The sequence below is a fragment of the Sturnira hondurensis genome, unplaced genomic scaffold (assembly GCF_014824575.4).
Source record: "Sturnira hondurensis isolate 20B ecotype Veracruz unplaced genomic scaffold, ASM1482457v3 Scaffold0007222, whole genome shotgun sequence".
Lineage (NCBI taxonomy): Eukaryota > Metazoa > Chordata > Mammalia > Chiroptera > Phyllostomidae > Sturnira > Sturnira hondurensis.
Genome location: NW_028079853.1, coordinates 1,433,550 through 1,456,027, shown reverse-complemented (window position 1 = coordinate 1,456,027; position 22,478 = coordinate 1,433,550). Strand labels below are relative to the sequence as shown.

Here is a 22,478-nt window from a genome sequence, read left to right as displayed (position 1 = left end):
GCATCTGACATGCATCTTCAATCCACCATCATCACAGACTTATGCTCTTACTCATGTGGTCTCCCAAACCAAAAACCTTGAAATTATTCCAAACTCCTTTGCTCCCTTCATTAAATCAATCACTCTGTCTCGTGAATCTTCTAAATATTTCTCAAATATCAAAATACCAATCCTCTAGAATAGTCATTGAGAAGAATAGAATGGGCCCTGGCTGATGTGGCTCAGTGGATAGAGTGCCAGCCTGCGAACCAAAGGGTTGCAGGTTGATTCCCAGTCAGGGCATGTGCCTGGGTTGGGGGCCAGCTCCCCAGTAGGGGGTGTGCAAGAGGAACCCACACATTGATGTTTCCCTCACTTTCTCCTTCCTTTCCCTTCTCTTCTAAAAATAAATAAAATCTTTTAAAAAAAGAGAGAGGAATAGAATGGACATCTGTCTAGGGACAGATAAAAGAGATTAATAACAGACTTTAAGATTAAAAGTCAGAAGCTCTAGGTTATCTAGACTTGCTTTTCCAACTGTTTTGTAAATTTAGGTTATAGGTCTTAAAATCTTATATAACCCAAGACAAAGATAAAAAATACAAAATCACGCCCAAACTAAAAGACACCATATTTTTAAGTATCTTTTATCCAATTTGGCTCTAGTACTTGCTTTCTAAAGAGTTTAGTTACTTATCCACAGTTTAATTGTTTTGTCATTTCCTAATGCAGCTGATGCAATAATGTTTTCTGTAGGATGACAAGCTGTTGAGATTACAACATCTGTATGACCTTGTAATTTCTGTACAATCTCTTTAGTCTGAAGATTCCAAATGTAAACCAGGTTATCCTCTGAACCAGACACAATCCACTTTCTACCAGTAACTGAAAAATTGGCAAATATGCAGTATTTCTCATTCCTATGACCAGTGTATGTCTTCAGGCATCTACCTCTACTGTAATCCCACAGTTTAAGAGTATTGTCCAAAGTTGCAATGAGAATATATTTTCCATTTGGAGAAAATTTTACAAAAGAGACAGGAGGATTATCATCATCAACAAGGGTTTTTAAACACTGACCTGATGCAGCATCCCAGATTCTACAGACACCATCATAGCTACCAGACACTATCAAGGACCCATTACAATTAAAATGAACTGCAGAAACTGGGTCAGAATGAGCAGACAAAGTCTTGAGACACTTTCCCGTTTTCACCTCCCATATTTTCACACTTTCATCAAAAGATCCTGAAATTACGAGGTTGGATGGTGGATTGAAATTACAGCAAAACACATAATTACTGTGTCCCTTAAGCGTTTTCAAGCACTTCCCAGATCTCACATCCCAAATCTTTAGAGTTTTATCATCTGAGGCAGAAACAAGGCGAGTGGAATCTGATGACCAATCAACATCTGATATTTCCAGAGTGTGGCCATGAAGTGTTTTCTCATATTTTCCATCATAGGCTCCCCAAATTATAATTACTTTATCAGCAGAAGAACTTGCTAGCCATTCTCCACTAGGACTAAACTTCACCGATGACACTGCTTCTGTATGTCCCAGGAGAGTACATCTGAGAGCATAGTTCGGGTTTTCAGACTCTTGTTTGCTCCGATTGGCTGATGAGGTGAGGGCTGACTCTGCTTCGGTATCTGACTCCTTCGTTGCCATGGCTCTGAAGCTCCAAGTCAGCAGGTTGGCAGTCCGCCTGGTATTTTGGCTTTCTGCCCAGCAAAATGAAGATTAAAGCATCAGACTGAAAAACAAACGGTCTTTAATGATTATAGTTTCTGGATCGTCTCTAAACTACGGTACACACTGATTCAGCAACATGGATTGGACCACCGGTTTTTCCTCACTTCCCCCTGGAAACAAATACTTGAAAAATATTACAAAGGCCTCATGCGTTGTCAGCAAGTGAGGTATTAATACTGGGTATTTTGCGAACGTATAGAGCCGTCCAAGGCGGCGGGGCAGGGCAAACTCTACAGAAACTATTTCTCACCGCCCCTCCCCCCAACTCCGACATCTTTGAGAATACTGAGCAACCCTACCAGTCTGACAGACTTTAGGTACTTGAACATGAATGCATCACCGCTTTAAACAGAAAGTTTCATAAGCTAAGAGAAAACTTGCGTAGACACCATTACTTGAAGCTCGGACCTGAAGGCTGCATCCCAGAGGTACAAAGGGATCCATCCCGCCGCGTAAATCTAAAACAGTCAGCTCGGCGACCCGCCCATGCGCAGAGACAGCCCTGCTCCAAGCACCATCCTCCGAGTTGAGGTGACCAATGGGACAGGCTTTCGTGCGCTTGCGCAAATGGAGAAGGCAAGTTTTCTTTCCGGTCTTCCCCACCCCTGTTTCCTGCACTGCTTTCCACAAGCGGATGAGCACTACCTGCTTATCCGAGTGGGGAGGTCGGCTGGACTGTCTCAGACCTGACTGGGTAGCGAAGGAAGCAATGAATGAATATATGTAAAATTTTTTTTTTCTTTTTGCAAACCGTGTGACAGGAAAGGACTGCATCCCTTAGCCGCAGGGTTAAGCCCACATTTGGAACGCGAACCGCTCAGACTGTGCGCATTACGGAAATGTATCTAAGGTAGTCGAACAGTCTAGGCGCAATTGGCTACATGTAAGCTCCTGCTTTTCTTAAACGTGGAGGGAAGGACAAAGTAGTTGTGTCAGGGGCCTTTAAAGGCCAGTGGTTAGAGAGCGTGACACTGGTAATTCAGGGGGAGAACGCGCAAACGTTTTAGCACTTCCTTATCCTTTAAGCCTCTAAAGAAAATTAAGAAAAGTTCATATTTGCATAGGTGCTTAAGACAGGAAAAAGCAAAATAGTAGGTGGAATAGGGTAAGAAATGTGTAAGGTTACTCGTAATTAGGCTTTAGAGACCTTCCCTAGTTTGAAGAAATGAGTAATGGCCGTGAAAGTATGTAAACCATACGTGCTTTTCAGCTGTAAGTTACTCTGTACAAAAACAGGTTTACCTAAAACTTGTGTCTCCAATAAAGAGTGCCGAAGAGAATCAGTGTTGTTTTGAAAGGTTTTCCTGGTAGCAGAGTTGCAGTCAAAAGGCAAATATCCCTTGTGTTTTCTGTCAAGAACTGAAACACAATGGGTTTCCTAACGTATAAAGGATAATTGAAAGTCTTGCCCTTTATAAGGCACAACAGCACAATTAAGTCACACATAATACTTTAAGACCCTACTACTTTAGTTTGGAATTTAGACAGAAATTGCACAAATGCGTTAGTCTTAGCTAATGCGAGTTAATGAGATAAACCCAATGAGGAGATTCTGGGAATGAGAAGAACATCTTTAAAATGGTTTGGAGCTTCCATTTATATGCATTATGCCACTTCTTAGCCATCATGGACCACCCTTCTGTTAACATTTTAAAAAGACAAACCTTTTCCACTCTAATATATCTTAAAGTTCAATTTTGATTAAACTCTGCCTCCTCCCTATTAGCCTAGATTAGTGTGATTTTTACTGGGAAGCTTAGAAACACCCTAAATTCTGCATCAATTGAAATGATTTCCATTATAATTCATTAATTAGAAGAAAATTTAAAAGCACTTAAGAAAAAAAGTGAATGCTTTGTTTCAAAGAACTTAGCTAAATATGTATTTTTCCAGTAACTGTTCTATGCACTAGGGGAGTAGTAAATAAGGAGAAAATTAGGCAAGGTAAACACAGGACAGGAGGGCTACAAGGGGGTTCTGGTGCTAGAGTCAAGTTCACCCACTAGAACTATCATAAGAGTGATGGATGCAAAGGGGCACACAAGCACCCGTTGATAGGAATATCCAGAAAAATAACTTTCTTCATATTTTCCCAGAATTTGAAAAAATTTCCAGTATTAAAATCCTTTTAAAAGTATATTTTATTGATTGTGCTATTAGTTGTCCCATTTTTCTCCCCTTTATTCCCCTCTGCCCTGCACCCCCCCCCACACACACACACAGCATTCCCCACCCCTTAGATCATGTGATTGGTCCTACATGTAAGTTCCTCAGCTTCTCGATTTCCTATACTATTCATAACCTCCCCCTATTTTTTTTTAGAATAATTCATTTTATTTGCTTTTAATCCATTCTCAAACTGGAAATTAAATTAGTAATGAAGTCTTCTAAATTCATTAAAGGTAAAAATAAAGTGGGTATCTACGGTTATGTTTTTTTAACATATGTATACCCCTGTTGTTTTTCGTTCAGGGTGTGTTTTTTATTTATTTAAAAATCTATTTTGTTGATTATGTTATTACAATTGTCCCATTTCCTCCCACTTCACTCCCTTCTGCTCTACAGACCCCCTTCCACCTGAATCCCCCCCCTTTAGTTCATGTTCATGGTGAAAGTCTTTCTTAGGCTCCGCTGAGAAAGAAATGCCAATCAGCCATTAAGTAGGCAATAAAGAGCTTTATTGGGGTTTGCGCGCCCGGACAAGGTTCCCCTGGTCTGCAGAGTGAGGCCAGGGGAAGTAGCACCCAAGCAAGGAATGTCATGGGGTTTTATTTTCGTTGGCTCCCCGTGGGAGCTGGGGATTGGTGCCCTCTGAACAAAGCAGCAATACAGCATTGGTGATATCTTCCTCGGACTCCAGTTACGGTGAGGATGTCTGTCTTGGCAAAGTCCATCCATCCGGAGCTTCCTCCTATCCCCACCCACCCTAACACATGGGTCGTACATACATAAGTTATTTGGCTTCTACATTTCCTATACTATTCTTATCCTCCCCCTATTTTCTACCTATTCTGTTTTATACTACTTATTCTGTACCTTTTCCCCCTCTCCCACTCCCCTACTGGTAACCCTCCATGTGATCTCCATTTCTGTGATTCTGTTCCTGTTCTAGTAATTTACTTTGTTTTTCTTTTAGGCGTGGTTGTTAATAACTGTGATTGTTAATAACCGTGATTTGCTGTCATTTTACTGTGCATATTTTTTATCTTATTTTTCATAGATAAATCCCTTTAACATTTCATATAATAAAGGCTTGGTGATGATGAACTCCTTGAATTTGACCTTATCTGAGAAGCACTTTATCTGCCCTTCCACTTCACTGGATAAAGCAATCTTGGATGTAGATCCTTTCATGACTTGAAATACTTCTTTCCAGCCCCACCTCTTTTGAGAAATCAGCTGACAGTCTGATGGGAACTCCTTTGTAGGTGACTGCCTCCTTTTCTCTTGCTGATTCTAGGGTTCTCTCCTTAATTTTGGCTAATGTAATTATGATGTGCCTTGGTGTGTTCCTCCTTGGGTCCAACTTCTTTGGGACTCTCTGAGCTTCCTGGACTTCCCGGAAGTCTATTTCCTTTGCCAGATTGGGGAAGTTCTCCTTTATTATTCGTTCAAATAAATTTTCCACTTGTTGCTCTTCCTCTTCCCCTTCTGGTACCCCTGTAATTCGGATGTTGGAACGTTTAAAGATGTCCTGGAGGCTCCTAAGCCTCTCCACATTTTTTTGAATTCTTGTTTCTTCATTTTTTTCTGGTTGGATGTTTTTTCCTTCTGGTTCACTCCATTGATTTGAGTCCCAGTTTTCTTCCCATCATTATTGGTACCCTGTGCATTTTCCTTTATTTCACTTAGCATAGCCTTCATTTTTTAAATCTAATTTGCAACCAAATTCAACCAATTCTGTGAGCATCCTGTTACCAGTGTTTTGAACTGTGCATCTGATAGGTTGGCTAACTTTTCATCGCTTAGTTGTGTTTTTGGAGCTTTGATCTGTTCTTTCATTTGGGACATTTTTTTTTTTTGTCTTGACATGCCTCTCAATGTAGTAAGGGGCAGAGGCTTAGGTATTCACCAGGATGGGGTAACCCATGTTGCTGCATTGTGAAACTGTATGTGGGGAAGGGGTCTGAGGGAAGCATGGCACTTACTCCACTCTGCCGGATTTCAGTCACTTCCCCCGCTACCCACAATCAAATTGGGTCCTTCTGATGCTGATTCCCCAGTGGGTGGGCTTGTGTACCTTCTAGGACCTTGTGGGTTTCTCCAGTGATCTCTCCTGTGAAGCTGGGAATTTCTCTTTCTGCTGTCTAATCCCCCACAGGTGTTTTCATAAGTGGTTTGAGGCTTCATTTCTCCTAGCTGGATCCCTGCATTGTGAGGTCTGTTTTGCTCCCCAGTTATTCCTCCTGTTTTATCTGTGCACAAATGTGGGACCACCTGCTCCACCAGCTGCTGCATTGCGGGTCTACCAGCTGCTGTCTTACCCACCCCGGTCCTCCAGCCACTGCCTTGCCACCAGTCCTCTCTTCCCCAGCTACCCACCTCCACCCCTCTTGACTTATCTGAATGAATGTTTCTTCTAACTTGCCCTTCTTTTGGTTGTGTGAGGAGGCACAGTGTGTCTACCTACACCTCCATCTTGGCCGGAATGCTTAATTTGTTTTCTGATTCATTTGTTGATAGCTGGGAGTTTGTTGTCATTTTCACGTTCATACTTTTCCTCTTTTTCATAAATAACGCTAACATTTCAAATCTGGAATTTCTTGTTTACAAATAGCATCAGGAATTCATGCAAAGAAAACTGAAGCTATGACTATAATTCAACTATTGTTCATTAGTCGTGTTCTAATACTAGGATATAGTCCTAATATTGTAGTCCTTGCGAATCGGGACTGAGGATGCCTACCTCCCTGGAGGCAGGGAGCATCAGCAGCTGTGGAGTGTGTACCAACACGGAATACTGACACAGGTAAAAGGGACAGGAGCCATCGTTATATATTTGCACTTGGGGCTCTGAAGCAAAGTTCATTACATGGCCCCGTTTTAGATAATTTCTATTTTTGCTGCTGTTAATCACAACCAAATAGGTGATTTGGAGGTTTCCCTCTCTGTAGAAATCAGCTAAATCAGCTTTCTTTACATGTACCGTAAGAGTTTTAAAACTGAAAGTGTCATTTGTGGTTGAATGGTTTATTCTCCTAGTCCCTTAGTAAAATTTGTGAATATTCTAAATAGAAGTGTCCCTACATGTGGGCAATTTTTTGTTGTTTTTTGTTAATTAAAAAGATCTGTTTTAATATGTCTGTCAGACCAAACCATGGCCTGGAAGTGATTTTTACATTACGAGCCTTCTTGACCGATTTGTTTCATGGTAATTCTGATGATCAAATCCAGTCCTCAAAAGTCAAATTTAATACAACTGTGTACACACCCCAATGCTTAAGACCACCACCAATGTAAACATATGAAAATAAAGCTTGGCTAAATACGGGGTGGCCAAATAACTAAACTCAGGCTTCCTTACAGTGAAAGGCACTAATATAAGTAATAGGCATTAACTGATCTAAAAATCAAGACTGCCCCCAGCACACCCACTACTGACTTCTCAAGACTCCCCTCATAATCACAACTCAATCTTGGAAGGTTCTACACTCTATGTATAGTATTTTACAACCCAGCCTGCTGAGATCCCTCTCAAACCTGGTACTATTCTCTCCCTACCACTGTGGTTGTCTGGGTTTCTATTTTCTCCTTCCCCATCACTCTAAGTAATGCTGGGCCCAAGTGCTTTAGGTATGGAAGTGATCCATATTATGGACACCCACTGGACTCCACTGGCTTCCTCGGGTTAAGTACTGTAGATATAGAAAAAGGAACTTAATTTTATGCTTTGCAAAAACACTAAAAATTCAAAGAAATGACCTTTTTTTCTAAAATGGTAAAAAATTTTCAAAATGCCAAATGAAATAGGGGCAATAATCATCTAAACTAGCTACAGTAAACTTGTAAACCCAGTAATTTTGTAGAGTGTAGTCTGCAAGGACTCACGCTGTTTTAAGATTTTGTTTTCAGGAAACGAACAACTCCCCCCCCCCAAAACCTGGTCAGTGGCAGTGGAATGTCTCAAAAATGGTGAAGCAATCACTTAATGAAGAAATACACTGACTTTCTGCTTCTACTGATCTATCACTTAAATTGGAGGAACGGATCAAGAAAATGTTTTCATGCAGTGATACATATATGTAAAAATAAATAATCCTTAACAGCCTGAGGGCAACCATCAACTTCCACATCAGCTTGATATAACTAGCCAAAAAGTTTTTAATTTTAGCATATGCTGGAAGAGACTCATGAGCTATTTTTAATATGACACATGTCTTAGCTATCTCCTGTAAAACCTATTTTTTCTCAGAAGACATAGGTGTTTGCCTTTTTTAATGTAACGAACTTCTGCTATGACATGTTTGGTTTTGTAAACTTCAGGTCAAATTATGTCTCTTGAAAGGTTACTACATATAAAACACATTTTAAGATAAAAGCTTTTAAGAGTTATTTCTTTTCTTTTAAGAGTTATTTCAAAAAGGAATTTCTTTGAACTTTTTGAACATACCCTTTACTGATATCACATAGATGCATAGTCCTTCAGTCATTTAGTGTTTATTGAAGGTCTACTAGGTCCAAGGCACTCACCCATGGCCTGACATACCACAGCTGGGTACAAAGAATTAGAGCCATTCCAAACCAAAGTGTAAGAACACTTTGAAAAAGGACAGAGAGTGGTCAAAATGACGAGGTAGGCAGAACACACCCAACAACATACATTAAAAGGTGACCTTGACACTCCTTGGGATAATACTGCCTTAGGAAATTGTGTTAAGTTCATACCCATGGATGGCACTTTCTAAGGCAAAATTCATTCAAAGCCTTTCATTCGGTGTCAATACCTTCCACATTTATCTGAATGGAAACATGCCTTTGAGTGTAGCCATTATTCTACTAAATTCAAAATCAATCCTTTGCATATTTTTAAAAAACTTGTTATTTGTTGGATCATATACAATTTTAGCACCACAGAAGGGGAAAGATGTTTGGGCTGAGAGCGTCTACATACCAGAATATGTAGCCTGAAAGCAACTTCTCCCTGATTTAGCCACTTCAAGGGTGTGTCTGATGCGAAGACTCAGAAAGAATGGCCCAACACAACAAAACGCTGGCCTTGCTGTGGCTGCTGTGACTAGTTCCAGTCGCTGGCACAGATCACCACCACCGTGACTGGGGTTTTCTCCGACATAAAACCAGCAGGGCTCTTCCCCATCTTTGGACAGACAGTATCTTAATGGTTGTGACCTTAGGCAAAGTAAGTTTTCCCAAGTCTTGATTTTGTCATCTATAACAAAGTGACAATTATCCACCTCAAAGAGTAGTTAGAATAAGTGAAAACAAGTGAAGCCTTTAGCCAAACACTTGGAATACAACAGAGGCTCAAATAAAGACAAGTTATCTTTATTTGACCTTTAAGAGAACACTGAAACTTGTCTCCCCTTAGTTGAAAATGGGATGGAAGGTCACCTACCCTTGATACTTTCTTCTTCCCCCAAACTTCCAGATACGTTTATGTCCAGTAACAATTTGATGTTTTTAAAACTAGCATTTTTGTTTCACTTTATTGCACATTATAGATATACATTATGTATCACTTTCGATAGGAAGAAGGTAGACCCCAAATATTTCCTACCTGGTAGATATTGACTCTGCTTACTTCACAATAGAATAAAATGGCTTTATTAATTCCAGGTGGAAAACAATTCAGATTTGAGATTGCCATGTGCAAGTACACCTATCTCAGCAAATGAGCAAATTTTGGAATGTAGGAGGTAGCAAGTAGCTTAAAAACAGGAAAAATAAACAATGCCCCTGTCTAGAAGTGGATTCCTATTCACTGAATATCATCTTAGACACCACAATTTTCTAATACATATACAAGGTGAAGCAAAAGTAGGTTTACAGTTGTTCATATGGAAAATCACACAATACATAATAAAGTTTTGTTTACTGACAACTGAAAATCTACTTTTGCCTCACCCTGTATGAAAAGCCCCAAGCCCTATAATAGCTACAACCTACCTATTGACATAAAAACGTTCACAAAACTAATCAGCAAGAAAAATCCTTCAACCCAAGGTAAACCCTTTTATAATGCACACCCCCCCCCCCGATTGTGGAATTAAATAACTAAACTTTATTTAGCACTAGGGAAGTAGATTTCAAAGTTGCCGGTGAGTAGCCATGTATTGATACAACAGTGGATTTAGACAACAAAGTTCCATTGATAAAATATACTACTTATTTTTTAAGGCAAAACCAGCAACAACCTGGAATAACTCAGATTTATTATTGGATAATCACTGATGTTCGTTATCTGTAACAATAATGATGAAAACAACCCAGAGCCCGTTCGGTTTCATCTGGCAGGTAGAAGAAACAAACCCAGGGCACTATAGTTTTCAAAAGCAATACCTCTGACAAAGGTAGTTTTAAAGGGTCCTAATTACTTAGTGACAAGAACATGAATTGATGTGTTTCATGGAAAACTGCCTCCTAAATCTTACCATTCTTCATAGCTATCATTTTTACCTTTCCCAGTATTCCCCAATATAATCGTATTTACCTACTGTTCCTTCAGATACAAGGTGCCATTACTCCCAAGTCCTCTCAATGCTTTTTTCCCCCACCAAAGTTCTCACTAAAAAGACTATACATTGAAAGGTTGAGGAGAATAAAAAGGAGAAGCTATCAAGTCACTTTTCCCCTCATCAGAATATAAAACTGTAGGAGTTTTCCTGTGTTGAAATTAACATGCTTTGGTAATGAGTAACATCCTAGTGATAGGGTATAATCAATAAACTGAAATTAACAGAATCTGCCAGGCAGAGAATTAAAAACAGGATTTACAGGTACCTCCTGAAACGTCATTTCTGTTACCAAGAAAGGTTGCTTTCTCAGTTCCAACTCTTATGCTGGGATTTAACATTTAGTCAATTTCAATTTTTATATTTAAAAAACACCATTTTATTCTAAAAGAATTTTAGCTCATTGCTCAGGAACTTCTAAGACAGGAGGAAGATAAGTTCCTGTTTTAAACAGAAAATAGACTACATCAGTTGAGTGTACTTTGTTTTAATTCATTCATTAAGACACCTGCAACTGCTAGCAAAAACTTCCAACATATGCTATTCTAATGTGGAGAAACAACTGTGTGCTTTATATTTTTTCCATTCAAATTGGTTTATCAACATGAACTGAAAAAATTTTAAATTATCCAAAAGAAGGTACATAATTTAAAACAGTCTAGAGAAATGACATGTTACCAGTAATTTACAATTTTAAAAAACTCAGCCACAAAAAAAGTCAAAGCTAAAAACAAGAATTTTACTACGAATCAGTGCTTCTATTACCCTTCTGAAAGAAGTTATATTTTAATGTGATGTAAAGGCAACATTGAAAGTTTTTCTTTAAATTAACCACCTAACTTGTCCCTAAAATTACAAAGAATCAAAGTCTTTTACAGGTCAAGTGCAGTAAACTAAAATGTTCTTTCAGCACAAAGCAGCACTAGAAAAAGTAACAGTTATGCATGAGAGTTGACTAGTTTGCAGTGGCTGCTCCACCAACGACAGACAGACGGTATCCATCCAGAGCAGACACAACTACAGGTTAGATGTGAAGACTGCATCACAGGCTTGGCTGAAATGTCCTTTATCTTTTTACTTTTAAATGAAGTGGATTTTTTAAAAGTTTAAATTAGGTCACATAAGTCGACTTCTTAATTGACAACATGTTGAGGTATGAAAGCTCTGAATATCCCTAACATTCAGCGGGATTTACCAGAGATGTAGAATAGCTTGTCAGGGGAACTCCCAGAGCTAAACTTTGGGGTTATAATGAATTCTAGAAGAGGACAAGATTAAAGAGGATTAAAAGGGTATTCTCTATAACAGAAGTGAGCAACTCTTCCTTCAGAATTCATTTTGAACAGCACACCAACAAATATAAATCTTCTCCGATAGTGTGTCCCAATATTGAGTCAAGATGACCAACTAGCACCAAGAAGTCGTATGTTCAGCTGCAGTTCTCTTGGCAATTAAGCTTATTTTTCTGTTCCAGTCCAAGCACAAATGTAGATCACTGAAGACAGTACTGGAAGTGCCATTTGCAGGTACAGATTGCAGTCATCATTAAATGAGCCAGGAGGAGAAACAGTTTTTATTTCATGACAAGGGAAGGGTAACCACTGGGCAGTACTAACTAGTAGGAGATAAAATTACAGGATTAGGGAAAAATAAAGTTGTAAGAAAAAAATCACTGCCCTTATTTGGGTTAAACAGGTCATATTGAGAAGATAGTTACTTGTTTAAGATAAGGATGCTATATTAATGGGATCACACCTGCAGCATGAATACATTAGAATCATGCTGAACCCAATTAAAAAAATTTCCTAAGTAACCTTTAAAAGTATGTGTTATCTGCCAGTCACAGAGGGGGAAAGCACCTAAGGTGAACTCCAATTTAATGAGGACCTTACCAGGACCACAAAGCCTGAAACACTTGTTTAAATGCAGAAACACAGCCTCTAGTCACACTGGTTAAGTTTGGGAAAATTGGTGGGGGGGTTTGTTTATTTTTTACTTTTTTATTGAATTACAGACTATGTTTTAGATTACTAAAGATTCTAAGTCAATCTCCAACCAGTATTAGAATTGAACCACTTCCAAATCCAAGAAAGGTAAGACCAGAGAAGCAATAGCCACACAAATTACTATGTGCCCTTCTCTCTTCTGTTCTAAGAAAATCTTCAAACCAGTATCACATCTGAGAATCAAGTGTTAATGCTTCAGCATTCCTGACAACTAGAAAGCACATTCAACTGAAGGCTGAAGGTGAGAGAGCAGATGGTTTAACTTTAACATCTGTGAAGAACGGTGCCAATGGAGGAAAGGAAACCATCCAATCTCTAAGTATTAATGCAAATCTGTCTAGAAAAAGCCACCAGGTAATCCAAGGGTTCACTGTGGAAGAACTCATGAAAAGTACTCTGATGTATACACAATAGGTCTAAACATCTCCTTGTTTGCAAGTAGTTGTGTGAAATTCGAGATAAAGTTATAGTCTCATCTTTTTAATGTCAGTATTTTTCCCACTTAAAAGGGAATGAGGAAGAGCCCTCTTTTTCCCCAACAACAAAAAAAAGAGAGCCACATTAACATGTGCATATTCTCATGACTCTTATAATAATATATAAGTGCGGATCTCCAAAGCCTAGGGATTTTCCTTAAGAGAGTGGGCCATTCTGATTACCCTTTTCTTAGAAGGGTATTCCACCACAGAGAGCCAGAGGTTTTCCAGATGTGTGTAAGAGAGCAGGTGCGCAAGACAAGCAGATGAGCGCAAACAGTATTATGGAAAACATTTGAGAAGTTAGCTCCATGAGGACTGTGGGCTCCACAAGAGGACTTGACTGGGTAGCCTGGTCTGACACAGGAACATAAAACCAGTGTATTGCTTCAAAGCTGGAAACCTTCCATAGGAGCCTCACACTGCTGGAAGATGTACTGCTGCTGGCTAAGGTCAACCTGGGGTGCAATGCTGCTGTCCTCATCCTCGGTACCGAAGTAATGCTCAATAAGGTCAAAGGCCTTCTGGTAGATCTCTTGGTTTTCATGACTCTGTAAGAACTCAATTTTGTCCAGACCTAGAAGAAAGAATAATAGAAAATCTATTGTTTATCTATAGGAAATGCCAATGTAGCAATGTTTCACCATATATCTCCTTCCTTGAGGTAAAGGAAGATTCTTCTCTACTTATATCTTGTATGTATTCTGTAACAGCATAGACACTATTGCTTGGAATTATATCCAAGTTCTAGTATTACAAACCAACATCTTAAACCCATATGCAAGCAGAGGCCTATCCCCAAAAGCAGCAATGTCCACAGTCACCATATCATCCAGTGCCTAAGGCCAGCAGCAGCAGAGTTCCTACTGGACTGTACCTATGGCCTAGTTAGTCCTTGGTTCTAGTTCTGTCTACCCAGGCTCTGACCTATCCAGTATCATTTCAACAAATGTGTAATGTCCTTAAATCAGTTAGAATGAGTTCCTGTTGCTTAAACTTACAAGTCCAACTAGAACAATTAGCCAACACATTCCCGTTATTAAATTCAAGTCCTCCTGAAATAGGCTTTGTTTTACTTGCAGGTATGAGCAGTCCAACAGCTAGAGCAATACCAGAAATAAATAGTAACACTACTCAAAGGGGAAAAATACATATTTTTATACAAGGGAGGACCCCCAAAATGAAATTTATAAAAAATGTGTATTCTTGCATGTTTAAAGTTGAGTCACCTTCAAAGTGCTCTCCATTTAATGCAATACACCTGTTGAGACTTTTTTCCACTGCTCAAAACAGTTTTTGAACTTGTTGATTTTGATGTCTTATAAGTGCTTCTGCTGTTTTTGTTTTACCTCTGCCAAATAGCAAAACATTTCCCTTTGAGGAATTTTTTCATCCAGGGTAACAAAAAAAAAAGTAACTTGGGGCGAGACTGGGTGAATAAGGGTGGGGCATGGGGGTTATGCCATTTTGGATTAAAAACTGCTGAACACTCAGTGTGGTGTAGGCAGGCACACTCGTAAATCATTCAGCTTGAAACAGGTGTTGAAAGACTCTTAGAAACAAAATTCACTGAAGTCAACATGACCTTTCACACCTGCTGTTACACCGATACGGACACTAGAACACTCACCTAGCAGGGGAAACCTGTACTACAAGGGTCCTGCCCTCCAGAAGATAATTCCAATTTTTGGGAGTCCCCCCTCATATATATCTATATTAAAATATATATAAATCAAAAAAGTAACAAAAGTTCTTTCTATGGAGAAAGATCTCTGAATACAGTATATTTTTATGCTCTGGCTGGAGTAGCTCAGTGGACTCAGTGCAAGCCTCTGAGCAGGGGAGTCACTGATGTGTTTCCAGTCAGGGCACATGCCTGGGTTGCAGGTCAGGTCCCCAGTAGGGGGCGCACGAGAGGCAACCACACATTGATGTTTCTCTCCCTCTATTTCTCTAAAAATAAACAAATAAATTCTTAAAAAATAAAAAGTAGTAAAAAATGACTTTGGAAAATAATTCTGCATTCTGATTATTTTGAAAATTCAATGTACACCCCCATGACCCCTAATTCCAATCTCAAGAATAGAGAAACCCCAGAACAGTGGTTTTTAACCCTGTCTATGCATTAAAATCACTTAAAGAACTTAAAAGGTTAAAGTACCAATGATTATGAATACAGTTAAGAGTGGTATTAGAAAAATGAGGAAACCAAGTTAACTTTTAAAGATGAAACTCTTAAAAAATCTTTTTAAAAAACTGATTTGAGAGAGAGCGAGAGGAAAAAAAAGGAGGGAGAGACAGAAGGAGGGAGGGAGGGAGGGAAAGAGGGAGGGTGAGAAGTAGAGGGAGGGAGAGGAAAAAACACCAACTTGTGATTCCCCTTATTTATGCATTCACTGGTTGATTCTTCTAAGTGCCCTTATCAGGGATTGAACATGCAACCATGAGGTGTATCAGAATGACACTCTAACTGACTGAGTTACCCAGCCAGGGCTTATTCATTAGAAACCTTTAAAGCCAGGGACTCTTTAGGAACACAGGAACTGCTGGGTGCAATGCATAATCAGAGCTCTCAATCTTACAAGAGAAAAGCAGTCAGGAATCATCTACAATAGATGTGAATGTTCCTGAGGCTCAGAGGGACTGGTAAGAATGCAAGAGTACTCGCAAGGAAAAACAGTCAGGCAACTGGGAAGATCTGAACAGGCCAATTCTTGTTTCTCTTCACATTTATAATATATATGCTTTTCCAGGTCTGCATACTAAATATTATTATTCACAAGAAAACAATTTTTTGTATGTGTTCTCTAATGACAGATGTGGACAGACCAGAAAAGCACCGAGAAAAAGAAAATAATAATTTCAGGGCATCCAATTAATACTCGTCTTACCATAAGCTTCTTCAATCAAAGCACAGTAAGGGTTAATGCCAGTGCCGTTTCTTTTGGCTTCTTGTTCTCCAAGCCTCAGGATATTTTCCAAGCCATTTAGTGCAACCTGTACAATCTTAGAGTCCATGACTGTGAGGAGATCACAGAGCGGCTTGATACAGCCCAGTTCTACGAGGTACCTAAGTTAATAAAAAAAAAATAATTTACTCAAACAAACCTTTGAATTCAATAAAACTTACCGAGCTGGTGGAAGGGGTCATCAGCAACCTCACTAGAGAGAGAAAAATAGGCACCCACTCAACCACACAAGATATCTTATCATATAAAAGAAAAAAATCTACAAATAAATGAAACAAAACCAGTTCTCTAGCAGCCAGCTCCATTCCTTTTTCCTTCCACAATTACTGGACTCCAAGAAACCAGAGTACACTTTTTTGAATACGAGCAACTCATAAAATACAATATCATCTTTGTTTCTATAGCTAACCACACCGCTGAAATATGACACACTTGGTGTGAAAGCTAGCACATCAGGCCATTCTACTCTGTACACAGAACTCTAAAGAAATCAACTCAATGTTAAAAAGAGCAAATGATCTAAACATCCACCTCACCAAAGACACACTAATGGGAAATAAGCATATGAACAGATGCTCAACATCATATTACACATGCCATTAAGGGACTACAAATTAAAACAACAATGATACCACATACCTATTAAAATGGCTAAAACCCCAAACACTAACAATATCAAGTCCTGGCAAAGATGTGGAACAACAGAAACTGATGTTTTGTTGGTGAGAATGCAAATTAGAATAAACCAATTTTGGAAGACAGCTTGGCAGCTTTTTACAAAGGTTTTTATATAATCCAGGAATCATACTCCTTGGTATTTACCCAACTAAGATAAAACTTACATCCACACAAAAACCTATACACCAATATTTATATCAGCTTTATCCACAACTGCCAAAGCCTGGAAGCAACCAAGATGTTCTTCAATAGGTGAATGAATAAATAAATGGTAGTCCATTCAGACAATGGAGTATTATTCAGCAATAAAGAGAAATGAGCAATCAAGCCATGAAAAAACATGAAGCAACATTAAATGCATATTCCTAAGTGAAAGAAGCCAATCTAACAAGACTCTACACTATATTATTCCAAATATATGACATTCTAGAAAAGGCAAAACTTTTTGTGGAGACAACAGAAACAGTGGTTGTCACAGATTTGTGGGTGGAGGTAAGGGAGCAGGTGACCGGTGAAGCAGAGGGCACTGTCAGGACAGTGGGACTAGTCTATACTCCAATGGGGGGGAACGTCCTGCATTCACCAAACCTGTGGAGCTGTACAACACAGAGAATGATCCTTAATATACCCTATGAACTTTAGTTAATAATGCATCGATACTGGTTCACTAACTAATTACACTGGTCCATTACTTTTTAATAATGTAACCAGACTACGTGAGATGTTAATAATAAAGGAAACTGAGCAGCTGAGGGGTGTATACAGGAACTCTGTACTATAGTCTCTCAATTTTTCTATAAATCTCAAAAAGGTTGCGAAAAGACTTCTGCAAAAAGAAGTCTTGTTTTTTAAAAAGTAGTTTTATGACTTACTTAGCATTATTATTTACTCAGGAGTAAATTTAATAGTATTGTCCCTAATTTTATTTAAACAGTTCCTGACAATTAAGACTACACGTTCAATATAGCAGGTTACTTATCTAGCCTTGAAGTCACTGCTGACCATGTCCCCTTCCTTTAATTCCACAGCTTTTAGTCAATCCCTCCTTTAACATACCTAGAGAATTCTCATTATTTTTTCTTAAAAAAAAAAAAAACAACAACAAAAACCAAGCCTCTTTATAATTGTCAATATGTTGGTTGTTGCAAATTTGGAAAATACCAAAAGCCATTCAGGAAAACAAAAAGTACCCAGAGATAACCCCCACTACTACATTCCAGCTGGGCTACTTAAAAGCTGGACGACTTTGGGCAAATCATTTGATCTCTCTGTGCCTCAGTTTCCTCAACTGGAAATGTCTGGAAACCACAGATTTATTAATATCTGTCACAAAACCCCAGTAAAATTTTAGAATAGCGGATTAAAGATGAATTACACGTCTGCACTTAAACTTCACTGGACTATATAGGCAAGTCTACTGAACACCAATTGGTATTTCAGAGACTTATTCATAATCTCCAAATTGTCCTCAAACTCAATCCTGGCCTGCACTTCTTTTTCTCTTCTAAGTGTTTGATTCTGCAAATTTCAGAATATAAACAGATAACCCAATTATCCTAATATTTTCTAAGTGAAGAAAATCAAATTTTAATTTATGATGACCTAAAATCCCAGCGCCAGGCCTAAAGGCAACAGGAAGAACAGTCATCAAATGATCCCTGGTCTGCCCTTGATGTGATCTCCTCTTCGGAACAAAAATCCTGACGGACCTCTGATCCTTATATTTACTGACTTTAAAAAGTTCACTTAGTTTTGTAACATGGGTGTTTTATTATGAAAACCAGTGTACTGAAAACTTGATGAGGATTAAAAACAAATTTTAAGGATGCTAGAAGCTTCTAGAACTTGTATATAATTTGTTAAATGAATAATTTAAAAATGAACTATAAGATTATAGACTAAAATGATCTTATTAAAAACTCTACCCAAAGATATGCTAATAAGCAAATCCGGAGTTCTGAAGATGAGAGATTTTATTTGTAAAATATATTATCAGTACTTTGAATTCTGACATTATTCATTTAATGAGTTCTGGGTTTGGAAGTCTAGCCATTTAAAATATTTTAATATAGATTACCAGATGTGAGCATTAGAGCAGATGACAACCTACTTTCCAAGGACATTAAGAATTAAAAGCTCTGCTTTCAGGCCAGTGGTGGCATCAGTTAGTCGCTACTTTGCATGCCTTACAAGATGAGAAGGAATTTCAGGTGTTATTTTCTGATGAAAGCTCTGGAGATTTAAAGACCAATGCTAGTGATATTTCACTATTAATGCAAATTTCTCTAAAGACAACAATCTATACCTAAAAGCAGAATAGGTGATGAAGGCATCTGGGCTGTGTAGGAGTTGGAAAGCAGTAATATTTTGAAAAAACCCTCAGAAGTCTGAAGTCTTGAAAAAATGACTGGAAAACAAGTACAATTCTATAGTTAAAGTCTGGGAGTAGCTCCTATGCATGGGTATTTGGAACAAATGGTAAAGTAAGCATTGGTTATCAATGCTAGCCGGCTTTTGTGACAGAAAACTATCATTAAGAAATTTTCTGGGTTAGAAATTCAGTTCACAAGAATACATTATCCAGAAAAATGTTATATTTCTCATATTATATTGGAGTCTCCAACCTGAAGGATCTGAGCTTATTGGTAATTTTACATCTAGGAGTTCCTTTAGGAAGGAGAAATTTACAGGGAAGACACCCACATACTCTAGAACAAAGGAAAAGTGAGTTTTGAGAGACAGAATTGATAAGTCAGATTTCTTTAGTTGAGCAACAAACTCAGTAAGTCTAAAACCAGCACCCTCAAAACTTCTGGCCAAGATAGAAGCGTAGGTAGACACACTGTACTTCTTCCTCACACAACCAAAAGAAGGGCAACAAATTTAAAAACAAAAAACAACCAGAACTGACAGAAAATCAAACTGTATGGAAGTCGGACAACCAAGGAATTGAAGAAACACTGATGCAGACTGGTAGGAGGGGCGGAGATGGGTAGCTGGGCAGAGAGGACTTGTGGCAAGGCAGCAACTGGAGGACCAGGGTGGGCGATGTGGCGGCAGGTAGTTCCACATTTGTGTGTGAATAAACTGGGAGGAATAACCTAGAAGCAATACAGACCATGCAACCCAGGGTTCCAGCATGGGGAAATAAACTTTCAAAACCTCTAAATGAAAAAGCCTGTGAGGGTTGAGGCAGCAGCAGGAGAAACTCCCAGCCTCACAGGACAGTACATTGGAAAGACCCACAGGGTCCTAAGACACACACAAAACCACCAACCCAGGAATCAGCACCAGAAGGGCCCAATTTGCTTGTGGGTAGCAGAGGAAGTGACCGAAAGCCAGCAGAGAGCAGAACAAGTGTCATTGTTCCCTCTCTGACCCATCCCTGACATAGAGCTCTACAATGCAATGACACAGGTTGTGCCCCTGCCCTGGTAAACACCTAAGGCTCCACTCCTTACTGTGTAACTAGCACAGAAACAAAAAACAACAAATACAACAGAAAGAAGGCCCAAATAAAAGAACAGTTCAAAGCTCCAAGAAAAAATACAACTAAGCCACAAAAACATAGCCAGCCAATCAGATGCATAGTTCAAAACACTGGTAATCAGGATGCTCACAGAAGTGGTTGAGTATGCTCACAAAATAGAGGAAAAATGAAGGCCATGAAAAGTGAAATAAAAAAAAATGTACAGAGAACCAACAGTGACAGGAAGAAAACTGGGACTCAAATCAATGGTTTGGAGCAGGAGCTAGAAAGATTCAACCAGAACAGAATTAAGAAGCAAGAATTCAAAAACATGAGGAGAGGTGTAGGAACTGCCAGGACATCTTTAAATTTCCCAACATCCAAATCATAGGGGTACCAGAAAAAGAAGAGGAAAACCAAGAAATTGAAAATTTACTTGAAAACAAAATGAAGAACTTCCCCAATATGGCAAAGCCAAGTCATTAAAGGAAAGGACCTATATCCAAGATTGTTCTATCCAGCAAAGCTATCATTTAGAATGGAAGGGCAGATAAAGTGCTTCCCAGATAAGGTCAAGTTCAAGGAGTTCATCAACACCCAGCCCTTATTATATGAAATATTAAAGGGATTTATTTAAGAAGAATATCAAAACTATGAACAGTAAAATGACAACAAAGTCACAGCTGTCAACAACTGAACCTAAAAAAACAAAAATAAAAAACTAAGCAAACAACTAGAACAGAACAGAATCACAGAAATGGAGAACACATGGAGAGTTATCAGCAGGGGAGTGGAAGGGGGGAAGAGGGGAAAAGGTACAGAGAGTAAGTAGCATAAATGGTAGGTAGAAAATACACAAGGGTGGTTAAGAATAGTATAGGAAGTGGAAAGGCCAAAGAACTTACATGTATGACCCATGGACATGAACTAAAGGGGAAGAATGCTGGTGGGAGGCAGTGTGCAGGGTAGACAGGAATAAAGGGGGGTGGGGGTGGGACAACTGTTAATAGCATAATCAATAAGATATGTTTAAAAATAAATGAAACCAGCACCTTCAAAAAGTATTTTGCTTCATCTGCGTCCTAATATTTATCAACAGCGCCCACATTTTCCCCAGTCATATCTGACTTTTCCCTTTCCTTTCTTACCTACAGCCTGCCACTCAGTCCTATGGATCCTGCTTTCCCATACTCGGATCCATATCCCATGCAACAGCTACTATCTTAATTCTGCCCATCACTGTACAATGAACTACTGCAATAGCATCTTAATTGCTCTCTTTTCTCCCCTAAAAAGACTGTCATCTTTATTTTCCCGAGTCCTCCCAAGACAGACCTTCTAACCTATAGCAAGACTGATCTGCCTCTTCCAATAACATTTACTGTGCATATTCCATCATACTTCTCCTCATGCTATTCTTGCTCCTCTAAAAATTGCCAAATCTCTACCTAAATGGTAAGTTTCATCTCTTTCATGAAACACTTTAATTCCAGGCAACATTCTTTATCCCTCGCTCTTAAAAATAATAGTACATGTATATTTGATTGTATTTAACCGAGGATAAATACGGATATTTAGTAGATATTATGGATATTTTCTAAATTATTCTGATTCTTACATCTAAATCTTGTCTTCGTAACAAGAATGAGCAGAAGCCACATAGATATCTTTATCAGAGACGAAGTTTATATTCTATAATCTGGACTGTATCTTTGTAATAATCTTTTAAGAAACATCTAGTTAAAAGAAACTGCTAGGATACTGACAACTAACTAAATTATTATAAATAGCTATGCCAGATTTTAAAAAGGGGTAGTAACCATTCTACTCTCCTCTAACAGAGCAAAATATCCTTAAATACTTTCTGATGAAAGCTATCACAGTACTTTAGAAAAGCTTAAAACATATGCATGTGTTCAGTTTAACCATTTCAATTAAGAAAATAGATTCTGTACACAACGTAGAAACAATTAATAATTATAAATCTGAATCTGAACATAAAACTATCAACTATTCAAATAACTTCTACAGTACCGCACATTACTGCCATCTGGTGGTGGCATACAATCATAGTACGTACATTAAGCCCTCACTTAGCACTGTCAATAGGTTCTGCAAACCGACATAATAAAACCTCTTTTACCATACGCTCATTAATATAAACAAGTTTCTACACTACAACAAAACATTATTCAATGACTTGCTATACCCTAGAACCAGAATCTTGGAGGCTGAAGAAGACCTAATCTCATGTGGAAAGTCATCCATGAATAACCTGACCACAATGAACTTTACAGAAACAGCTATTGCATGTGTTCAACCATTTTACCTCTTATTTTCCATACCTGATCAATTTCTGATTTGTCAGGATTACTTTATCTTTTCGTTTTTAAATTCTCAACAGAGCATTAAAAATTGGTATTACTTCAGTGCCTATGTTTAACCCAAAAAGCAA

The 22,478-nt window shown here is 38.6% G+C and overlaps 2 protein-coding genes and 1 non-coding gene across 6 annotated transcripts in view; all 3 read right to left on the bottom strand.

Annotated features, from left to right (window-relative positions):
* Positions 1-331: 331 nt before the first annotated feature.
* WDR5B (WD repeat domain 5B) lies at positions 332-2,245 on the bottom strand. Of its 4 annotated transcripts, none has more exons than XM_037051488.1 (2): positions 2,035-2,237; positions 332-1,736 (listed from the first exon to the last, which is right to left on the bottom strand). In XM_037051488.1, exon 2 carries the CDS (start codon positions 1,649-1,651, stop codon positions 665-667), a length of 987 nt encoding a protein of 328 aa, XP_036907383.1. In that variant the 5' UTR covers positions 1,652-1,736; positions 2,035-2,237; the 3' UTR covers positions 332-664. The 4 variants fall into 4 exon arrangements, with proteins under 4 accessions (XP_036907383.1, XP_036907386.1, XP_036907385.1 ...); XM_037051491.1 differs by having other exon boundaries at positions 2,113-2,237; XM_037051490.1 differs by having other exon boundaries at positions 332-1,845; positions 2,144-2,223.
* A 6,139-nt stretch (positions 2,246-8,384) lies between these two features.
* Positions 8,385-22,478, bottom strand: part of KPNA1 (karyopherin subunit alpha 1) — a 69,762-nt gene continuing 55,668 nt past the window's right edge. The window contains exons 13-14 of the mRNA XM_037051486.1: positions 15,799-15,977; positions 8,385-13,484 (exon numbers count right to left, since the gene is read on the bottom strand). Coding sequence (XP_036907381.1) covers positions 13,297-13,484; positions 15,799-15,977 — 367 coding nt within the window. The 3' untranslated portion in view covers positions 8,385-13,296. The remainder of the gene's footprint in view (positions 13,485-15,798; positions 15,978-22,478) is intronic.
* On the bottom strand, positions 18,061-18,204 carry LOC118990777 (small nucleolar RNA SNORA79). The gene has a single exon (XR_005067290.1). It is a non-coding gene; the product is annotated as a small nucleolar RNA SNORA79 (small nucleolar RNA).

Coding starts and splice junctions, on each gene's coding strand:
- WDR5B (XM_037051489.1), bottom strand. CDS start 1,651: ATGGCAACGAAGGAGTCAGATACCGAAGCAGAGTCAGCCCTCACCTCA.